The sequence below is a fragment of the Ammospiza nelsoni genome, chromosome 9 (assembly GCF_027579445.1).
Source record: "Ammospiza nelsoni isolate bAmmNel1 chromosome 9, bAmmNel1.pri, whole genome shotgun sequence".
Taxonomy (NCBI): Eukaryota; Metazoa; Chordata; class Aves; order Passeriformes; family Passerellidae; genus Ammospiza; species Ammospiza nelsoni.
Window position 1 is genome coordinate 15,418,041 of NC_080641.1, and position 22,874 is coordinate 15,440,914.

The following is a 22,874-nucleotide window of genomic DNA, read 5'->3' on the forward strand; positions in this document are numbered from 1 at the left end:
AAGAAATAAAAACAGAGTGCTGGAATCAATGGATATATGCACCCATGAAAGACACATTGATAATAAAAATATATTATGCGAAACCATCTAAACCCAGTAACAATGAGAAAGCTTGCTTGAGAAAGCTTGCTACAAGCTTACTGAACCGGGTTGCTGATACAATTTTCCCTTGACACAACCTGTACTTGCACTTAGTTCCTGGGACAAACGTGGGGTTAATCTGTTGTTTGATTTCATGATTGTTTAACACGATTTGTGGGAGTTTGGTACAGCAGGGGTTCCCGTGCTTCTGAACATACCAATGCCTAAATTAGTCTGCAGGAGAGTTACACAAAAACATTTTATAGGCAGGAGTGGATTATTTCAAATTAACAAATTCCATCTCCACAGAAGACATCATTTTGATTAAATAAAATCAAAATTATAGGTTGTATCTTATTTCTCTTCCATAAACTTACACTAATAACAAACTATTTTTTTTATTGCAAAGTCCTTCAACAGAACTTGCAGCTGGTACACAGGCACTAATAGAGTTTCAGTATGTTTACAAACAAAACTTATATATGTTCTTAATAAACCCCAAGAGAGCATACTGAGGACTTGGAGAAACATTTTCCAGTGGGAGACTTTACTTAAGGTAATAGGAAAGGATTTTCAGAGGCTAATCTGCCATTAATTTTTTTTCCTTGCCAGCAAGACCAAGGACTACTGGTTTTGAAAAAGGGTTCCAGAGTACTTTTACTAGGTACTATAGTAATTCAAGCACACAATAGCCAGTATTTCAAAATAAAGATGAGATAAAAAGGAGACTTCTTAAAAACTGTACAAATTTCTTTTTAAAATGCAATATCCAAGACAACATTTCGTATTTATTTTTAATCATACTTTTATTGTAATTACATAAATATGCCTTTATTACCTCTGAGAATTATTTTTGTTGTGTTTTTTAATAATGTCCATAATATTGTCTCCTGTTACAAGGTTATTATGTAACTGTTTAAGTCTCTGTTGTTCCCTTCTCTTCTGGTCATGCAGATATGGGGAATTAAGCAGCTGTGGGGGAAGAATGGTGCCTGTGGGTTTCACTCTCTTCACAACATCCCAAAAGAGCTTCTTGCTGTTGTTATTGATAAAAGTAATTGCAGTTCCATTGTGACCCAATCTCCCTGCTCTTCCAACCTGAAAAAGCATATATTCATTTTAAGTTAGCAATATTACATGGAAGTCCTTCTAGTTGTCTCAGAAGTTTATTTTCTTATTATAGAACAGCAAGTAAACATAAGTGACAGGACCAAATCTCTCTCATCCTCTAAGCTTCCTGAATTCTCAGGATGTGTAGATCTGAAGATGTAGCTGAAATGCATTTAAAATTATGACTTGTTTATGTGACATACCAGAAGTCTGATATTGTATTGAGATATGAAGCAAAGGCTTACAGTAAATCTGATCCAAACAAAAGGTTTTAAAAAATACTAAAGATGCCAAATACTTATACTTCGTATCAAGCACAATATGTGTCAGCATGGCCACAAAAATGCCCTTTACTTTCAATGTCCTAGTAACTTTAAATTATTCACCAATATTCTCTAAAATGCTTGAAAAATTAGAATAGAGTCTACAACGACTCTCTATTCAGAAACAGCTAACATGTTGATATTGGTACAGTTTTGATGCTAGAAAAAGAGCATCTTTATTTACTTAATACATGCTTGAAACTTTAGCAGAAAGATATTTAAAAACAAGAGGGGAATTTTGCAGTTAACAACACAGGCTACTTGAGGAGTTCATGACAGTGGATAACTTCCAGAGGTCCTCCCCATCTGTTTGGAACCAGTTTTACTTCAAAGTCAGATCAGCTCCCTCAGGGCTTTGTTTCCAGTGTCTGAAGCACAAAGGATTTTCAGGCAGTATGGGACCTTTCTCCCTGCTATGAGGCCACAATTTCCCTTGCAGAAAGCTACAACTGCTGGCTCTTGTCCTTTCCCTGGGCATCCTCAAGGCCAGTCTGGCTCTGTCTCCTCTGTAATCACCCGAATGTAGACAGCAATTAAGTCTCCAGAGCAGCCCAAACAAGCCCAGTTGAGCCTGTCCTGAAGTGTCACGTGTGCCAGCCCCTGACTTCACCTGGACTGCCTCCAGTTTGCTGCCCTTTCCCACAGCTGATGTTCCCAGAACTGCACACAGTAGCACTGTGTCTTCCTCATGCCACAAAGAGGGCAAGAATGAGTTCTCTTGATGTGCCAGCTGAAGTAGGGCTGGGGACTGTGCACATAAACGCACACACACGTGAAACTCACGGGCCATCTCTTCTAAAGCACCGAAATCCATAGAAAAAAATATCTTGACTAGAAAGAGGGGAAGAAATCAAGTTCATGACTGCTGTCCTGACTATTAATGCATATCCCACACTGCAGATGAGCTGCACCTGCAAGAGGGGCATTTGGCCAATCTTCATACAATAAAAAAATGGTAAACTTTGTTTTCTATAGACACAAAATGATATAAGAGAGTACAAAACAGAAAGAAATACACTGCAAAAGTAAGTAAAGATATTCTTCTAGGTTTTAGTAACTTATATAGAAGATAATAGGAACAGTATTCTAGATTTGAGTAATTTACATAAGAGACTTACAGAAGAGACATCCAGCATCATTGTTCCTTTCCTATAAAAATAATTCTGAAGAGGAAAATTATCTTTCTGTTTATATTTACATTTCCATAGCTGGATGTCATATTTCAATATACTTTTCAAGTAAATCATTAGCAATTTATTTATTTATTTACCTGGTGTACATATTCATCCATACTTGAAGGCATATCAAAATTCACCACCAGTTTGACATTGACAAGGTCAAGCCCTCGTCCAAGGACTCCAGTACTTACTATAACTTCATACTTCTCTTGAAGTAATCCCTGGCAAGGAGGGAACAACCTACAATTAATTCTTCTTTCCTTATTTGTATTTTGAACCTTTCCAAGCATGGGTTAACATCTGGTGTAAGATCACACCCAGTGGGATTATTCTATTGTAGAAAAGAGAATGGCTCCCTGTATTCTTGATTTAAACAGGAATGTAATTCAGAGAGATAACCAAAGAGAGAACTAACCCACAATTTTAATTGCAAACATTATTTGAAATGGGAATTTAAATAAGCATTTAATTGTAACTGATAATCTGAGAAACAGTCTCTGTATTTATCTACATTTAAAACAGGATTATTATCTACAGTTTTGCTTAGTCCTGTCTGTCTCTATCTCCCCCAGCAATACCTCAGGTATTACTGCAGAAAAGCAGTCCATTATGACTTCAGTCATTCAAATGAAGCCACATTTTAAAAAAGGCCATTTGAAATTTACCAGACACCCTGAACTAGAGTAGGCACAAACCTGTAATATGTCTGTTCTTTCCACCTGAGACTTTTCAGAATGCATAGCTGTGCACTGCAATCCTGTAATCTTATGAACAGCATCACTCAACAGATCTGCTCCTAGTTTACAGTCCACAAACACCAACACTGGAGGCTTGAAGAGCTTGTTATCCTGTAAAATTAAAGTGTTTATTTAAAAAGGGATTACAACAACTGGCTGTTCATCATCAGCATGGATTCATTTTGTCCTGATCATGAGATGAAAACCTGACAGAGATTTGGAAAGATATGAATCATTTTATAAATTGCTCTTATGAGAAAAATATTAAACTTACATTTAGTATTTCAAACAGCTTTTTCTTTTTAGATGGTTCTTCTACCCACAAGATAATTTGCCGAACATTGGAACATGGCAGATTCTTGTCTCCAATTGTTATTCTGACAAAATTGTGCAGAAGCTGATTTGCCAAGTGCTCAATGCCCACTGGAATCGTGGCTGACACCAGGATGGTTTGATGATCATGAGAGATGTTTTCCAAAATATCCAACACCTGCTGCTGGAAACCCATTTTTAGCATGGTATCCACCTAAATGAAAAATATTACAGTTGTACCACTTTTTTTTCCATGAACAGCAGGATTCCAAACTTAAATTGACAAAAGAATCATAATGTAACATGTAACAATCCAAATGCAGGAGCATTTACAGTCAGAAGAAAAGCTAAGTCAGAAAATTAAAAACAAATGGTTCACACTGGCTCAACAGTATTATCCTGTACCTAACTTTACAGCAATAAAACTTTTGTTGTTTAAACACATTTCAAACTGTGTCAAAAAATAAAACTGTCTCTTAAGAAATATATTCTATTTTTATATAAAACACTCTGTATGTTTAATAAGTGAGATTAGCCACTCACATTACTCTGCCAGGACCCCTGTGTAGGTAATAGAGATCTGATAAATACTTACTTCATCCACCACTACAATTTTTATGCCATGCAGTTGAACAGAACTTTGCTTTAAAATCTCAAGAAGTCTTCCAGGTGTTGCTATTATCACCTGAAAAAAAAAAAAAAAGAGGGAGGAAAAAACCCCATGGGAGTAAGAAATTCCATGAAAGGACAGAGGATCATCCTAGAAAAACCATAAAATTCCATCACATACATAACAATGGCAGTAATGAATGAAATTACTTGCACTCAAGTAAGTAATAAAACTTCTAGAAAACTTATAAATTATGAAGCGCTAAGACGAAATGGACCTATCAAAACTTTAATGGAGATAAGTTACAAGAAATAAAATCTGCATGAAAAACAATTACAACTCCTTGTGTAAAATACTGGCATATTTCAGTCTTTGAAAGCAGCAATATCAGAATGTAACTTTTTAAAAACAAACAAACAAAAAAGCTATTAGATGTTTAACGAGAAGTGAAAAAGCTTTTTAAAAATTGTGCAACTAAATTTTCAGGCGGTAACAAATGTTTCAGTAGCTCAGGCTTAGGAGAAAGCCATCTCCGTGTGTTCATAGGTGCCAGCAGTAACATTTCTGTTTCCTGTGAATGTTGACAGCGTGGCTCTGCACTCTGGGTCAGAGCTCACCTTGACACTCTGCCTGAGGCGGTGCAGCTGCGGGGGCAGGGGCAAACCTCCCACCAGCAGAGCTGTCCTCATGTTGGGTAACCCGGCCATCAGCTCCTTCGCTTGGCGCTCAATCTGAATTGCCAACTCCCTCGTTGGTGCCAAAATAAGGGCACATGGAGTTTCTGTCTAGAAAGAAGAGGTAAAATCTGATTAATTTGGAATTGCTTTATTATTTAGATAAAAAGCTTTCAAATTTCCCGATCTTTTGCATTAAAAATGAGAATTATTTTAAGCAGCAAAATAAAATTACTTCTCAATATATACATTAACTTGTACAGTGACCTGAAGATGAAGCATGGAAAAGATTGTATACAGATGCATTTTTCACTGAGACCCCAATTTTGCACATATTGCTATAAACATGTATCTGTCTTGCAGACTTTAATGATAATCAGACAGAGGAACTGCTGGAGTGTATACACCTTTTCTTACCTACTTCTACATAATGCTTTTGTTCTTAAACTAGAGTTTAGGAGTTGCTAAAGTACTTCAAAGAATAAAAGAGTTACTTAAATAATCTTTCAATTATTCATTTGAAAAAAGTTATACACGTTTGTGTGTATATACATTCTGTAAAAGTATCTAAACAGTGCAAAGCATCAGTAGAATCATGTCCCAAATTCTCTAATACATCCAATATATATCCAATATATATGCATCCCTTTTTGAATAAATCCCGTAAAGCAGAAAACAGTTCTGAACCACACACAAGGTACAGAATACTCATTGCCATTGCTTCTAATCATACATTCATGTCCTTACAAAGCAGTTTTCTTGATTTTTTTTCCCACAGTATAAAAGTGGAGACTGTGTAACTACAGGATTTCAGAAATTTTTTTACCCCAATTTCCTGCAATTATCTGACAGTCAACCAAATATATTGCAAGAGAAATTACTCTGTGAAGCCATACAAATTCCAACAAATCCCTTTGAGCCATTTGATACATGAAGATACAGGAAGAACTTAGAGAGGACCTGGAGTTATTTTCACTTTCTATTTTAAGTAATTTAGGAAGTCTACCACAGAATTTAATTAACTTCTCAACAAGCAGGAACTGTGTAATAGGTAATATTGATAGAGTTGCTTCATCTCCTGACCAAAGTGAAAAAATATTCAATTTAATTAAAAATAATTAGCACCTCCCCCCTCCAAGAACCAAATGATTGACCAATCAAAAGTCAAATGATCACTGAATGTTAATGAAAAACACTGCAATCACATTCTCCATTACATTGGGAATCCAACAGACAAAGCTGCAAACTGCTTTCTCTAACTATCTGAAGTTTCATTACCTCTTTCAAAACCTTCATAATAACAGGAAGCAGGAAAGCTGCTGTTTTTCCAGAGCCCGTGTCAGCACTAGCCAGAATATCCCTCCCTGACAGTCCAACAGGGATCATTTGCATTTGAATGGGAGTTGGGACTTCATAGCCAGAATTCTTTAAATTATCGTTTAAAGTTTCAGGAAAACCACAGTGTTCAAACTCTACAATAGGTCTTGGAACTTGCTGGCCCTGGACAGCAATACCCAGCTGCAGTTTAAGGTTCTCAACCTGTTCCTCTTGCAAACCTAAAATAAAGGAATGGTCTTTGTAGAAATAAGGTGTATTAAGCAGATGAGCTTCTGCTTGAGAATCTGCAGCTTGATCAGATGTAAGCTGCTTTTCCTTTGCTTGAGTTTGTAGAAGGTGCTTGGCTTTACATTCCAAACTACAAACATCTTCATCTGTTTCATCGCAGATGTACTCCCCGTAGCGGCCACACACAACACACACGGGTTCTCCAGGCTCCGCCCAGCGCTGGGACTTGCTGAAGGATTTGATGGGTTCTTCCAGAGAGCCATCATCCTCGGTATTTTGGCTGTCCTGTGCCAATGGTGTATTAACAACACCAAGGTCTGCAGCTGCAGGTTCTGCGTGTTCTTGTACAATTTCACTTGAATTGTCTGTTGAAGCAGAAGTTTCTGTTCTAACTGACTTACAGTCCTGGAACTCTGTGGTCTCCTCTAGTGAAGATCCTCCAGAAGACAGTTTACTTTTCTTAGTTGTACAACTTTTGTCCTCATCAGCAGTCCTCTTGACTTTAACAGATCGTGGTAAAAACATGCTTCAGCAGGCTAGAAAGAAAATGGTTACAGTTGTTAGAAACTACTACTACTGAAAAAGGTACATTTTACTTTGTTACCACCAAAAAAAAAAATCTAGCAAGTATTGGCAAACACAGAAACCAACTGTCAATCTCTGAAAAGATCTATAATATGTCTTGTTTAAAAATTATCTTGATTGTGACAATGTTAATGCAAATGTGAAGAAGAATATATAGAATACAGTTAATTATTGTCAGTATTCAGCCTTTGCAGCTGAGTGAGAACTTTGCTTTTCATCATGCGGAAATTTATCAATTTTGCAAGCCAGTCATATTTAAATCCTTGGAGAGTTCACCTTTTTCTAAGATGAAACCACAGATGCAAACATTCTTCAAAGGTATGGAAAAAACCCACCCAACCTAAACTAAATAAAACTACCAGTTTTGGAAAGGATGTCAAATCCAATACAGGATCCATCCAAGATCACTCTTTTAATTGCTCTTTTTAAAGTCCACTTAAAATTAAGCGCAAACTTTTGAGATTTCTTTAGAGTTCAGCTCTGCTTGTTCAATGTCCAGAAACAAGCAAAGACTCACACCATCAGTTTGCCAAACATACACTGTAAGACATATTGTTAAAACATAACCATATTTTATATTCTGAAACTTTCAGTATTTGTCTTCAAAAGCATCAGATATGCTCACCAATCGTTTGCTATTGTACAATCAGTAAAAAACTACACAAAACACGGCAATTTTATTCTGAGAAAATTGCACTGTGCCTACTAATCTCTACGAACTTCTTCTCACACTATCTTTTTTAAGCACCCCAAGCTATGTCAGCGTGCACAGTCAGCTGTGTTTATGTAACCGGGAGCAGTCCGAGGACGCAGCAGCAGCGCCGGCCCGCAGAGCTCCGCGGCCGGACCGCGGTTCCGGGGCCGCAGATCCGCCGCGCTCCCGGACCAGAACCCAAATATCACCATTGGATTTTCGCGCCTAATGGGAATCTCCAGCAACGAACCTCTCCGCACGCCCAGCAGCCTCTCGGCGAGGGCAGCGCTGACGCAGAGTGCAGGGCTGGCGGACGCTGCTCGGGACCCGGGCAGCCTCTCCCAGCCCTGTTACCCGGCAAGCGCCACACACCGCACGGGAGAACAGAGCGGCGCGAGGGCTTTCCAGCCCGACAGCCGTGCCCGCTGCCGCGGGCGGAGTGCGGCCCCGGCCCCCCCGGCTCACGAACCGCTGCCGCCGGGCCGCGCGCCGCCTCCCGCACAAAATGGCGGCGGCCGCACGGGGCCGCTCCCGCCCACAGCTCCCGGCGGGCAGGGCAGGGCAGCGGCCGGGGCGGGTCCCGCGGCCGGGGCGGCCGGGCCTGCGCGCTCCGTCGGGCGGGGCCGGGCCGCGACTGCCGGGCTCGGCCTGCGATGGGGGCCGCAGGGGCGGTTGTTACCCACTAAAATCGCCTTCGCTGCCCAGCGTGCAGCAAGGCAATAATTACACATTCGAGACATTGATTATTTATCTCAGAGTTGCGCAAGCCTGTGTGCGCGGTGGTACTCCACAAACCAAGCGCGCCAATTATCGGAACTTTTTACTATTTATACATTCTAGCCGACAAAGAAATTCGTGTTCATTGGCTACAAGTTACACGGTTCTCTTAATTATCTGAATTCTATTTCTGTTATTAATGATTCCCTCATTTCTCGTGCTAATTAGTCTGCATGCTCAGTCTTTCTCTTTTGGGTTGGTGGGCCATGAGACTGTTAACTCAGCACAGTCCTGAGTTGTCTTTATTAGTTTCTTCCTTATCTTGGGAATTCTGGCGAATCCTGCATTCTTTGTGTCCAGTGTCAGTGAACATCCTTCTTCCCAGGCCTTGCCAGCCTTCCGATAGGTGTGAGGTCAGTGGAACATGTCAAGCCCTACCCCGTGACAAGGTAATTCTACCAACAAGTAATTTGTTTTTCTAACACCTGGACATCACTTAGAGCTTGTTTGTTAGCTGCTCTTTGTTCCATTAATTAAATTTCCCTTCTTGTTGATTAGGCTTGAAAGTATACAGAGATCAAACAAAGAATTGAAAAGAATTGAAAAGATTATTGAACATTTGGAAAGTGGGCATCACTAGACTTAAAAATTTGCAGGCACCTTCCACCCACACTCCATACATTCCTGTGAAAATCCCCACCTTTCTCTGATTCAGCCTTTGTCATTCCCCTTTGTTTGCACTAACTTTCTTTCCTTCATTTTCCCTCCCTAACAGAAGCAAATTTCCTTTTCTTACTTCCATTTTTACAAGGTCATTTCCTGGAATTCAAAACATCATTTGCTAAACAAAGACCAGTATTTCAACAATATTTAATAGTATAAGAGATGTTTCATACCCTATACAGTCCATGCACCAAAACGCAAACATCTTATATATATCAGCTTTTTCTAATTTTTTCAGTGTGCAACAGCAGTAAGAAAAAACTAAGGTAGGAAATTCTTCTCTTGAGTGAGAAAGACTACAGTAGAAATTGAAAAAATTTTTAGAAAAGCACTCTGTGGATATTCAAAAGCATGAAAGGGCTTCCATGCAAGAAACAACTATGTAGACTCAACAGTCTGAAAAAGAGATTACTAATAACAGGTAACAATAGAGCTACTGTGCCTTGAGTGGCTTGTAAAGGCTGGACAGCTATTGATAGTTCATTATTTCTTCTAACAAAAATTATAACATGCTTTATAAAAGGTGCTCACTGCTCACAGAATGTAGTAGGTTATTGTTTATTTACATGGAGAAGTTAATCAGTATAGATGTAACAAAACCTCTTCTGAAACAGATATTTTACTTTGTGAGCTCACTGAATAAATATTTTTTTCCTGGACTAAAGCATAAACATTCTGGTTCAGTCACTTGCCTAAGTTTTCTTTCAGAACGATGAAAAATGTAAGAGTAAGAGATGCCTTGGGGAATTTAATTCCCATCCTCTCAGCTCTTGATGCTGCTAATCAGATCTGAGGTGAATGGCATTTTAATAGGATTTTTGAATTCCAATTTTTGTACCTTTAGACTACATTACATGTCCCAGACAAGATGCTCTCAGATATGCTACAAAGGGGTTTGTCTTCGTATTTTTCCTCTTAAAAACTAGTTAGTTCAAGCACTGGCTGAATAAAGGTGGATTTAAGTCCTGCTAGAAATCCATGAGCAATTATGGACAGTAATTTTTGCTCATTCTGGACAATTTATCTGGGGGTGTCATAAAGGAAAGTGTTAAAGTTATTTAATTGAGTTGGTAAAACTCAAAGACTTTAAATATTCCCATCTTGCCCACACTCATGTGTACAATAGCTGCTCAGGAAGGTATCCCATATTGTTATTAGAAACCCCTGCACAAACATAGTCCTTATATAATTAAAGTGTCTCTTCAGAGTAACTTCTAAAGTAAATATTAAGAGCTACAGAAATGTAACAAAGCACACACAACCCCACATGTACAAAAAGACCCATACATACTGACAGATTTACTACATAAATATATAGCAACAGATTATTTCAATTTTATGCACATTTCTGTTAGAATAACGAAGACAGCAACTATTGATTAAAAGTCAAAAGAAATAATGAAAACCATAACAAAGATTATTAATAGTAAGTATCCCACTTCTATTTTAAATTATATAAAGATTTTTTCATGTTCACTCAAGGTTTGTGTATCAAATATACAGAAAGGATTCCTGCCCGCAGTTTAAAGACAGGCATTTGCCCTATAACATCTCACAGCCTTTCTTTTGAAGCATGAACCAATCTTTCCCAGCACTTGCAAATAATAAATAATTCAGTAAAACAAGACTGGATTAAAGCAGGAGACTGAAATCCCTCTACTCCCAGGCCAAGTAAATCCATAAGAAACAGGCATTCCATGCACTAATTCAGAGGCAGCATCAGAAGCACTGCAAAGAGCTGCCTGACCACAGCCATGCACCCCACAGCGATACCACCCACAGTGACCCCGTTAATTCCAACCTGAACCAAACTGCCCCAGAACCAAACCTCTGTGCACCTCCTCACATCTGCAGCCAAGGTCAAGTTCCACACAGGGGTTTGAGGAACAGATAAAACCATCCCAAAGGGGAACTGTCCAAAACATTTTAATACAGAGCATTTCAAGTTTCCTTTGTAGCCAAAATATCTTCACACAATGTGAGAGTTTTCCACCTTGAGTGAGCTCCCAGCACGTGCAAATCTGCTGAGAGTGGACTCAAACTGGAGTCCCACCAGCACCTGTGCATCACTCCCTCAAGTGGCAAGTGCCAGGACTGACAGATCTGACAATTAAAATGTGTCTAAAATCACATCCAGAGGAACAGCTTTGGGTTTTCTTTAAGCTATTAATTCCTTCAAATATCTCAATATGTATCCCATGTTACATTATTCTAAACTAGAAATTCCAGAGCCTTGCTGCTGCTGTTCAATAACATTATAACAAAGAACATTAAGTTTATGAAGACGTCAATTAAAGAATGAAAAAATTATTCTCTGTGGGTTTTTTTTTCAAGTATGCCACACTTCAATACATATAATTAGAGTTAACAAAATATCCACTGCTTGGGTGGAAAGGAGGGAGAATGTCTTTCCATTCAGGAGGCATGGAAGCCACAGTATGTTTACTTGGGAACTGGTGTCTGTGTCTGCTCCACCTGATGCCATAAAACTAAATATTGTTCTTGTTAAATATTTTTCTGTTTATTTAATGCTTGGGGATTTTGAAGCCACTCAGCATATTTTTTAGGTAGGTAATCAACTGCAGCTCTAACCCAAAGTGTATTTAATGAATAGTTCTTTGATTGAAGGAACCAGTGAGTGAATTACTCCACTGGTTTCTGAATTGTAGCTTTTAAGGAACCACACAGGAAAAATCCAGATAATCTAAAAACAAATAATTGTGGCTAACCATTAACTAGACAATTAATATTCTTGTGAAAATGTCCTGATTGTACAGGTATTACATGCAGTATTCTTATTCTGAGGCCTAGTTTTTCTAATTTCATTTAATCTAAACAGGCAAATCCTTCATTTTTGAAAGTAAATAATCAGTAAAAAAGTATTTGAACTAATTTTTTCAGGCTTCCTGAGCATTCTGTTTGAAGAGCCACATTCTAAGGAAACATTGGCCAATATTAAGTTTCTGCAGAAATCCACAGTGAAATTTGAACTTAAAAAATAATCTAATTAAATCTGAGTTCTTAAAGCATATTACTGAGAAGGTATAATTTTGTCGTTTCTAAAGAAAAAAAAAATATAAAACTGCAAATAACAGCAATCCTGCCCTGAAGCTTCAGCATTAAATGCCAATAGTCCATAGGGAAATAACTCTATAGGGCAATTTATGAAAAAATTATGAACATAATTAATGCATGTGATTATACGCTCAAGTACTGCACATAATATTTACTTTGAAAACTGTTGGACTTCCTAATTCAGTATCATCATATTGTTAGCACAGTTATAAAAACAACAGTGACTACAATTCCCAACCTTTGTGTACAAGATAGTCTAGCTTCTTGCAATTAAAAGGAATGATTTTAGGGTATGAGAATCATTTAAACTAATTTAAACTTATAAACCTCTGTTAGGTCTCTGAGACTTAGAGAGCAAGGATTTGATCAAAAGATTGCAAACACAATTGTCAGATTCCAGGGACTTCAGTAGGCAGCAAACTATAACCCAGACTGTTGGAGAATTCAGGTGGAAATTAACAAGATTAAATAAATCTTGAAATATAATGTAATTAGAATTAAGAATTAAAAGTTCTCTTCTTTTCTGTTAATCTGTTTTTCTTTCTGAGAGGATATATTTGTGTTCCAATTAGTAAGTCTGTTTGGAGGCAAAAGAGATTGGCATCTGTTCTAACAGTAAGATAACATTCACACAACATGCACTTACTGAAAGTAAACCTTTTTTTCCTCCTCCTTTGGGGTCTCACACAAAAGGATGGGAGAGAAAAAAAGAAATTCCACAAGAGACAAGAGGAATCATCCAGTTCCAGCTTGTCAGATGACCTGTGTCCAATGTGTGTTGCCACCTGCTCATCAATAAACTCTCATTTCAATTATGTAACTTAAGAGATTAGGACTTTTCTAATTAATCAGCAAGTATGACAAATATAATAGGTACATTGCATTCATAGGGAGTGAAGGAAACAGAGTCAAAATCCAATACTATGACAAACTGAAGACAAGATTAATGGCATAAACCTTTCGAGTAAATGGCTAACAAATTTTTCTTTCCACCACTAAAGCTCCTACCAGCACTGCTGGTTTTGGCAGCAGAAACCACTGCATGAAAGGCCTAGAATACATGCAAGAGAGCTGCTACAAACCAGACTTTTTATCAGTTCTCTTGTTAAAATTGATGCCAGTACTAACCAACTGGTTTAGCCTTCATGCTTCCCTACATTACATTTAGTGCTCCTTGTGTCTCAATTAAATTGCCCTAGTTGAATCCCTCACCAAAAAATCACTGAAGGGCACAGAAAGGCTGTAACTACAATTTTTTAATCACACACTCAAGGATCTCAGACTGCCAAAGTGAGACCAACAGGTTTGTCCTTCTGTAATTGTTACTTTCCTTAACTTTGTTTGTTTTGAGAACATGCAGATAATGCATTAGCTCAACTTGATAAAGCACAATGGCTATTAAAAACAAAATAAACCTGAAAAATGCAACATATTTCTCAGTATCATCCTTGAATAACTGCTTCCCATGCTTTTTATTAAGAAGATTCAAAGATGCCAGTAACCTTACAGCTGGTAACTGTAATAGCAGAGGGTAACAAGACAGAAATAATGAATGCCTCCTTGTTAAGCCGTGTTGTTTGTGCTGTTCCAAGAGAGATCTGCCAAGAACTTTTCATGCAAACCTTATTTTTCTGGGATCTGTAACTTGGCGGCAAAAAATTCCAGCATGATACCCTGTTCAAAAGAATTCAGATTACAAGCTTTAAAAGACATTTTTGAGTTTTGGACTAAATTAAATTTACACTAAACAAGGTAAACAATTTAGCACTGCATGTATTTCTCTTGCTTTATTGATAGAAAATTTGTGTTTATCAAGTTTGCACCCCAGATAATTTTATGTTTTCTAACTCTTGGATATTAAATAAGTCTCAAGTACTGCAGTGTGAAAGGAGACTTTATGCTGTATGGTCAAGATTTCACTGAAGTGTGTTTTCTTTTTAAGGAAGACTTTATGAAATACACATGAAACATTCCTTATTTTATATGCCAAACAATTCAGTGGAATAAATCTGTGCTAATTCTTAATACAACTCAGCTGACCTGGGTATAATGCCAGGTTGTGAAAAAACCTGGCTATTTAACATTTAGCCCAGAATTTAAATGTTAAATTATGTCAGGTTGTTTTTGTTTTGAACAAATGATTCAAAGCTTTGAGCCACACAAAAGTCTAATTTCAGCATACCCATTTCATTTTTGCCTCTTGACCCATTACAACCAGGTCATTTTGTAGAGTTCCTGACCAAAGCAATATTCTTTCCTGTGGCAACTAGCAAGATATACAGAAATTAGATTTCAGGCACAAAATAGATTTCAGCCCCAGCTAAGGAAGTTTTCTATCAGGTAATAGCCAGGTGTCAAGAAACAAGAAGGCTACAAGACTGATTTGACTGAGACTGGAAAGGAATTGGTGGCTTAGGCTTACACCTATGAGGAATAAACCTCCCAGCAATTCAAAACTAAAAGGAGATAATCAAAACATATAAATATAATCAATATCAATATATTATAAACTTTTCTTAATATATATGGTGAGGTCATTTCAAAAGAAACACTAGAAAGAACAGGGCCAGAAAAAAAACCAAGAGACAGTGTATCTTAAATAAGTTTCTGCTGATTTTCCTAACTTGGTTTTTTCTCCCCTAGATCACATTATCCCCCAAAATATCTCTACCTACCTTACAGTTCAAGACAAATCAAAACTACAGAAGTCTATGAAACCACAGTTGCTTTGAGATTATTTGCAATTCAGCTAACATGCTGGGTGTATAAAGACATTACCATTCTTGGAGCGTTTGCATGAACTGGAACTTGTCTAAAAAGGCAAGGCTGCCAAAAGGCTTCTGTCTTACTGCCACTGTCTGCTCTGCAAGGAGCCACAAAGGGAGGCAGCAGTTACAAGAGGGTGTTGGCCCTGGGAAGCATGATATGTCATCCTTTAATGATTAAAGAGCCAGCAGAAGCCCAGGCACACCATCTCCATTCAGATGGCTCCTAACCTGCTGGTGATACACAAGGAACTTGTTCTCTAGCTGCAGTGAGGATATTTCTGTGGGACTGGGCTCTCTTAGATAACAAAATCAGAGCAATTTAGTAATCAAAGCCTTTTTTTGTTATCCTTTGCCTAGTCTTACAATATCTAACACCTGTATTATTCTCACTCTGAACTACAATGGTTCATCAGTTTGTTCAGCATGTGCACCACGGTATCTTTGACTAGAAGTCCTATGATGTGCTACAACATAAATACCATGTGGTTTGGGTGTTTTTTCTGTTTCCACTGAACTATTGCATCTCCAGTTCATCTCTTTACACAAAAAAAGTCAAGTTTTATTCCTAATTATACCAGTACAATACCCCTTAGGACCTTGGTGGTAAAAGAGAATAAAGCCCTCTATGTGCCCTCTACCTTGAACACGCTTTCTTACTGAGACTGTTTTTGCTTCCCCAACACTTTGGGGACCATGACTTACTGCTTTTCCCACTTCTGAAAGTGCAGACTACCAACTGCAACAGAGACTTTCAAATACTCCATTTCAACAGTTGCCCAGTGCATAGCAAAATACTCACTCATCTGAACCAGCTGGATCTCTATCACACACTGGCACATTGCAGTGAAATCTGTTCTGTTGCCCTACATTCTCCAATCTGGCACTTGCTTCATTTCTGTTACGAACAAATAAAAAAGGAAGAAAGAGTTTGACACAAATACAGAGACTTGCCAGATCAAAGGTAATAGGTATAAATCCCAGCAAGTTTCCCTCCTTGTATAAAATCTCCAGGTGTTATTTTTGTTTTTTCATGGAATGATCCCTTGATTCAACCCAGTGCCTGCTAGCATCCTCTCCCCCAGGGTGATTCTCCACTCCTTTAGTAAATTACCATCCGTAAGAACTGAACTGTGGCTGTGAGAACAAACCCTGGATTAGGGGAGACTTTCTGACTGTGCTGAACTGGGGGTCCCAGGGGTACTTTGTCTGTCTCAGGCTGCTTCCAGGGCAGTGGCCATCACACCTGGGGCTCACACACACCCTGAGCAGCAAGGCCGGGGCCTCCTTCCTTCATCCACATTCAACCAGACTGGTGATCAGAGAGTTTCCAACAACCATGAAAATGATGGACATATCTTTTCTTTGTGCCACCAAGTGGAACAGAGACTGCCCCCTGCCCAGGTGAGATAGCAGAGATAACTCTCCAGGCTTTAATGGAGCCATGTGTATTGTAGGGCAAGAATACCACAGGAGGACAGAATAACCAGAGATGTGCAAATTTTTGTACTTCATTTCTCTTTTGAAACTTTCCACAAGAAAGAGACCACCTCGGTTGTTTTCTTCAATTACAAATAAACTGCATGACACCTTTAATCCAGAAAACCAATTATATATACACTTATATTTAATCATGTCTGTAGCACCAGTGATTTCAAATGGGAGCAACACATAGGATTAACCTGAACTTAAAATAAATCTTTGTTGGAGCCAAGATTTTATTGCTAAATATATATATACACACACATTTGGTTTAAGGCTAGTATTGAAATAATTGTTGTTCTTTCCATGTTTCTCATATATCTTAAAATTGGGGAGTATTGAAATGAAATTGTTCTGTACATGGCTTAGATATCCCATACATTTTTCTATCTTTAACATGTTTTCAAATGAATCATAAGGCAAACACTCTGTAAAGCTACTGAGAAAGTATTATAAACAAATTAAGTTATGCCAAAAGAGAATTAAATGTAACAGAGTTCTACACACTCAGGTTGTGATGACCTTACTGAGCATGCATAAATGGTTACAATAATAATCTTTGATATACACTTTCCAGGGCTGATTTTTAAACAGTTACCAGCCATGTACAGCAGCTCCCTAAAGTAACAAAAAAAATCCTCAATAACATGCAATTTCTTAGTAATTTAAGGGAAACGGAAACTCCCTAAAAGTATCAGAGAAAATTTGGATTATGATGTTTCAAAGACAAAAAAAAAAAAAAAACCAAACCAACTTCACTGGATAGTCTTCCATGCTATTCCCTTGCTTTCCCTTCCTCATTCATCTTCTTTAGCATCTCTTCGGGAAAAAGAAAGAATTTCAGTGCAATGAAATGATACCAGAAATTTACCGTTCAAACATAGCATTCTCTTTACTGCTGCTCTCCTTCAGACACACATGAGCTTCAGTGAAAACTGGAAGCAGGGCCAAAACATGGGAAACTGAAGTCTATTCATGTTCTTCTAATAAATTATGTATATGCTCAAAACAAATGAGCTTTTATGAATGTTCAGATCTTTCTTCACATGTGGAAGCAGCACAAAAGAAGCCAGTCACAGCACGAAGAAGTGCACAATTTTGTATTCACTCTCATTCAGACTTAGTGAAAAAGTTTTACTAACTGATTTAAACTTCTTTTACCTGAATGTACAGTTTGAAAACTAGAGTCATGTCCATTTTCCTCTAAACTGGGATGCAAATAAAGCATTACCTAACAACAATAATAACATAGTGCTTTATTTTTGTACAAAGTATTTTTCTGAACACAAGTTTCCCACCATACATCTATTTTACAGTGCAGCCAAGCCATTTAAAGATTATATTCATTAAAAATCACCCTCAGAATTTTCCATAGAAAACATGTCAGGCAGTAGGTGGTCATAAAGATATAGAGCAGATCTTTCACTTAATGAAGGAAGTAGGATCTTTTCCATATGTTTTAAAGTTTATAGTAAAAAATACAAGTTATAGCAGGGTATTTTTTTCATCACAGACAACCTGGCAATGGTGGAATGTCAAGAAGAAGAAAGCCCTGGAATTAGGGAGTATTGCACAGCATATGTGGGAAGACAGCTCATATAAAACCCCCTAGAACAAGAGCAATTCCACCAGATGGGAAGAACACAAAAGAAGCCAGTGGAAATCTGGAAATCAGATTTTAAAAATCAGAAGCAAAATTTAAAATCTCAGAAAAGAAGACACCAAAGTAAACAGAGAAAAAGACAAAAGAAACCAGGCAGTCCTGAGTGTTGAGGGAGATCAGAGGTTTTGAAGAGCTACATTAGGTCAAAGTCAGGTTGAGGAAATGAAACCAGTAGTGTCCAAGTAATAAGAGAAGTGACTGTTGGGTACCACACCTGATTTTCATTGAGCAGCTTTTTCATTGTGCAGATTTCAGTAGCAGTAATGTGCTAAAGTAGCTATTACTCCAATTTTCCTTCTTTTACTTTTAATTGTATCAAAAATCACAGATGATTCAAGTAAAATGTCATACAAACCTTTATTTTCCCTTTGGCTCATGACTACTGTAATGTATAAAGTTGGTAAACTGTTTTCTTCCCTCAGGACTTTCTGATCACAAAATAATAGAAGAATTTGAAAGACAGTAATTATGTAACTGTTCTTGTACTTTTGTTTCATCCTGAAACAGGAAGAGCACATTCCCTTCCAAAATATGCTCTGAGAAAACTCCTAGCTTGCAGAAACGGCATATATGCATGTTAGTAATAATGGCAAAGCACTTTAATCATTCAGCTAATCATTCAAATAATTATAACAAATAGCCTGGGTTGGATGGGACCTTAAAGATCATCTAGTTTTAAGAAAAATATTTTTAAGAGCTGCTGGCTCTGGTCAGCTTCTTTATCCCTATGGACAGTTTTCCAGGGAATCTTATTCACCAACTCCTAAACAACTGGAAGTCTGTTCCTTCAAAGTTTGGGGTCCCAATTTAGCTCCTTGCCAGGCTCACAGTCCTCACAATCTCCACCAGGGAGTGGTCACTGCAGTCCCGGCTTTCACCAATCTTGGCCCCTCTAATGAGCTCATCTGCATTGGTAAGCACCAGCACCCATAATCCTTCTCTTCTGTAATGCCTGGACCAGGAAAATGTCTCTACATACTCCAGGAGTCTCCTAGATTGCTTATAGCCACTGGATTGCTATTTAAAAATAAAATTTCTTAACTCTTACAGTTTTAACACTACCTGTAAATAAATATATTTAATGAAGAGGGTGGAATATCAATAGGTCTATTTCATAAGTCATCCTTTGGCTGTAATAATCTCACACAATGATTTATAGATTACCTGTTTAACTTCATATATGTAACACAAAACCTGCTGAAGTCAACAAGCACATTCCTCAGGGATCCCACTGGGACATGACTGGTTCTTGGTTTGCACACTGACAGCACCACATCAAGTCATGCACGCAGCCTCACTGCAGAGGTTACAGGCCACAGGGTGCACCCCTCCCCTCAGCCAAACCACTTTATCATGACTGATATCCTCTAAGCTCAGGAAAACAGATGGGATCATCTTAATTAGGCAAATTTGATAACAGCAATTAAAGATAATATGCCCACAGTGTTATTCCAAGTCTGTTTCCAACCTCAAAAGTGAAGCATTACTCAGCAGAATAGTTACTGTGAACTGCTGTGTTTGTGGATTTGCCCTAATATAGCTAAACTGAAGTGGGAATGTTTTTGCTATCCTCCATAGGCAGCCTGATAAACTGGCTGTTCACTAGCACCCAGTCAGGCTACAGACAGTGCCTCTGCAAAAACAGCCAAGGTATTTCTAACTTAACACATTTTACTTTGCCTTTATCATCAAGTGTTGCAAAGGAAGAAACTATGCATGAAATGTTATTCCAGACTGAACACTGGAATAACTCAGAGTTCAGTATAACTTCAGTACTCTAGTGCTGGCCTGAAATTAGCCTACAGGCTCTATTCTACACATAGCCTCTTGAGAAGCTAAGTGAATCTTAAAACAAGTGGAAAAAATGTATGAAATTGTTAGTCAGGACTCGTTCCACTATCTCCAAAGGTTAGAACTATTAGAACTTCCATCCACACCATTATTCACAGCTTCATGGTCATATTGGTTCCTTTGCCTGATGCTCACTTCAGGCTCGGTACACCCACTGTGAAAATGGCCAGACACATGACAGTGAACAATCAGGCTTATGATGTAATCACGGGCTAAAACGAGTCAAATGGGATTCTAATTCGGGGCAGAGGGAGGCGAAGGGAGAAAGAAGGTAAAAAATAAAAATCTCTGAGATGCTTGTTTTAATACTTTGCCTTTCTGCTCAGAATTAACGCTAAAGTATAGAACGCTGTGCAGCAGAAAGCTTGCATACAGGAAAGTATCACTATTTAAAATATTTCAAGATGTATAAACAGGATCAGAGCAGAAAGGGATGACTCCTCATTCAGTTTTCCTGTTTATTTACTCTGAGCAATTAGAGCAGTTTTTAATCATTTTCCATTTTGGCTGTTGATATCTTTGACAATGCAATAAGCAAGATGGCATTTTGGCATGTTCGCAAAAGTAGAAGAACTGGCACAGGCACTCCAGCAACTGGTGGTAATGTCTTCTTTTGCACTTATATTAGATTTTATATTCATGCATTCTCTTTTAAGAGAACTAAGCAAGTGAAACCCCACTTTGATTGCAGTTACTCCACTTTGATTGATGATGAAACTCTGAACAGGTTTCATCAGCACAAGTGCTGCACCCACAAAAAACTCCATTACAGCTAAATAATGGCCCTACAGTGTTTCTAAACATGTTTTCCTACAGACTGATCTAATTCTGAGGTATTTTCTCAGTCATACAACAAATTAATTTGGATCTGGAACATAATTATTTTTTTCTTCTTAGCACAAATCATTTGACATTTTAAAGCTTAAGAATTTCAGGTGTTTGTTATTAATTATGCGGAAGAATTTTTTTAAAATTTCTATTGGCAGTGTAAAAAATAGTTAAAATAATGTGAAGTGTCTAATGTTACTTGTTTCCAGAGTACGCATAAAAAATAATTTAGGAAAATGTGCAAATATTAATTGTTGAAAACTAAGCATATAATCTTTCTTAATAGAGAACCTTTTCCAAGTGCACCTGTATATTAATTTGGCATTATTATTACTATTTCTGCTGCAGAGGATCTGGGAATTTCAGTCCTTAGCCTGCTAAAGCAAGGATTTCTCAACTTTCCTCCTCCCCTCCATTCTGCTGAGTACTGCCCACAGCAGCTCCTGGTTTTGTAGCTAGGTATGCACCACTTATGAGTGGTATGCATGACAATTTGGGAATCCCATCCCAGAGAGTGTATGGGGAATACTCAGCTACAATTTCTTCAAATGTTGACCTCCACAACCCCTTCATTACTCATTACTAATTAATATAGCTACATGTCAGTAAAACTGTAAAGTATTCTTGTCTCATAATCCTGATGTTTGTCTCCCTGAGCACCCGAAGTGCTAGAAGCACACACAGACACAGACCAATGGAAAAATCTGTGCAGATCAATTCACAGTCCACTCGAACCACAAGAAATACAGTCTGGCCGGAATATTATTTGAAAACTTACAACGTCATGCTTAGACTTTGTCTAATTATTCTTTAGGGGAAGAAGGGCAGACTTAGACATTACTCCAAACCATACATATGGTTTTTATATACATATATACATGTAGATATACACATTTATACACACATACAATAACAATATATCCACAATAGGCTACAATAACTATTTGCTGCCCAGACGTGGCGATTCCGCCCTGTGGCGCCGCGGGTCACCGATGACACACACAATGCCCGTGCCGAGGCAGGCATAGCCTCCGCCGGGCTCCCGTCACAGCACGGCCGCACCCTCAGCCCCGCAGTCGGAAGCCGCCAACCCATCCAGTTCTGTTTGAGTCATTAATCACGCAGTCGCTGCTTCCTCCCGTGACTAATGTTCCCTCCACGCAGCCACTGTTACAGGGGTTCTGTGAGCGCCCCAAAAAAGCCCAGGTACGTGTGAGCCCAGGAGATGGTCTCTAGCGCAAATCGCTACTCTTGCTGCTATTACAGTGGTTACGTGACCAGGCCCTCAACAATTTTAAAGGCTTTGTCATTTTTTCACCCGAGTATTCTTAAAGTTATATATAGACCCGATTTAAAATTGGAGTGACAAATGCACGGGGCGGGAGATGCTCAGCCCGCCTCCTCGGCAGCGCTCCGTGCTCCGGTCATCGCGACCCCGGCCGGCGGGGCTCCCCTGCATGCGGGCGGCTCCTCAGCCCCCTCACAGACGAGACACGCGGAGCTGATCCCGACCTTCCCCAGCGACACCGCAGCGGGCCCGTCCGGCCACGCAGTGGAGAGCGGGGACGCCGGGGCGGGTGGACCCGCGGCCGAGGGACACCGCCCTTTCCCAGCCTTTCCCAGCGCCGCCGGCGCCCCCTGACCGCGGGAAACGCTCCCCCCCGCCTCCTCCTCCCGCTGCCGCCGGGCTAAGGCTGGGCTGGGCTGGGCCTGTCCGCGCTCCCGAGGCCGCCCCACCCCAGGCCGGACCCACCTCGAGCGACCCCGCCTGACGCGGCGCCCGCAGCCCCCGTGGGGAGGGGGCGGCCCGGGCCCGCCCCGGCGCTGCCCCTCGGGCTCCCGCCCCGCCCGGGCGGGGAGGCGCTGGCGGCACATGCGCAGCCGCCTTCGCCCATCCAGT

The 22,874-nt window shown here is 39.2% G+C and overlaps 1 protein-coding gene across 2 annotated transcripts; it reads right to left on the bottom strand.

Annotated features, from left to right (window-relative positions):
• Positions 1 to 861: 861 nt before the first annotated feature.
• Positions 862 to 22,835, bottom strand: DDX59 (DEAD-box helicase 59). Of its 2 annotated transcripts, XM_059478667.1 has the most exons (9): positions 22,728 to 22,835; positions 15,953 to 16,048; positions 6,304 to 7,127; positions 4,969 to 5,136; positions 4,337 to 4,426; positions 3,704 to 3,955; positions 3,388 to 3,540; positions 2,785 to 2,913; positions 862 to 1,179 (listed from the first exon to the last, which is right to left on the bottom strand). In XM_059478667.1, exons 3-9 carry the CDS (start codon positions 7,114 to 7,116, stop codon positions 916 to 918), a joined length of 1,869 nt encoding a protein of 622 aa, XP_059334650.1. In that variant the 5' UTR covers positions 7,117 to 7,127; positions 15,953 to 16,048; positions 22,728 to 22,835; the 3' UTR covers positions 862 to 915. The 2 variants fall into 2 exon arrangements, with proteins under 2 accessions (XP_059334650.1, XP_059334649.1); XM_059478666.1 differs by lacking the exons at positions 15,953 to 16,048; positions 22,728 to 22,835 and adding an exon at positions 8,121 to 8,379.
• Positions 22,836 to 22,874: the final 39 nt, after the last annotated feature.

Bases quoted from the DNA above. Each gene is read 5' to 3' on its own strand.
- DDX59 (XM_059478667.1), bottom strand. From the start codon at position 7,116: ATGTTTTTACCACGATCTGTTAAAGTCAAGAGGACTGCTGATGAGGAC. The intron at 5,137-6,303 runs GTAATGAAACTT...TCTTCTTTCTAG, and splicing joins TTATGAAGGTTTTGAAAGAG to ACAGAAACTCCATGTGCCCT. The intron at 3,956-4,336 runs GTAAGTATTTAT...TTTTTCATTTAG, and splicing joins AAATTGTAGTGGTGGATGAA to GTGGATACCATGCTAAAAAT.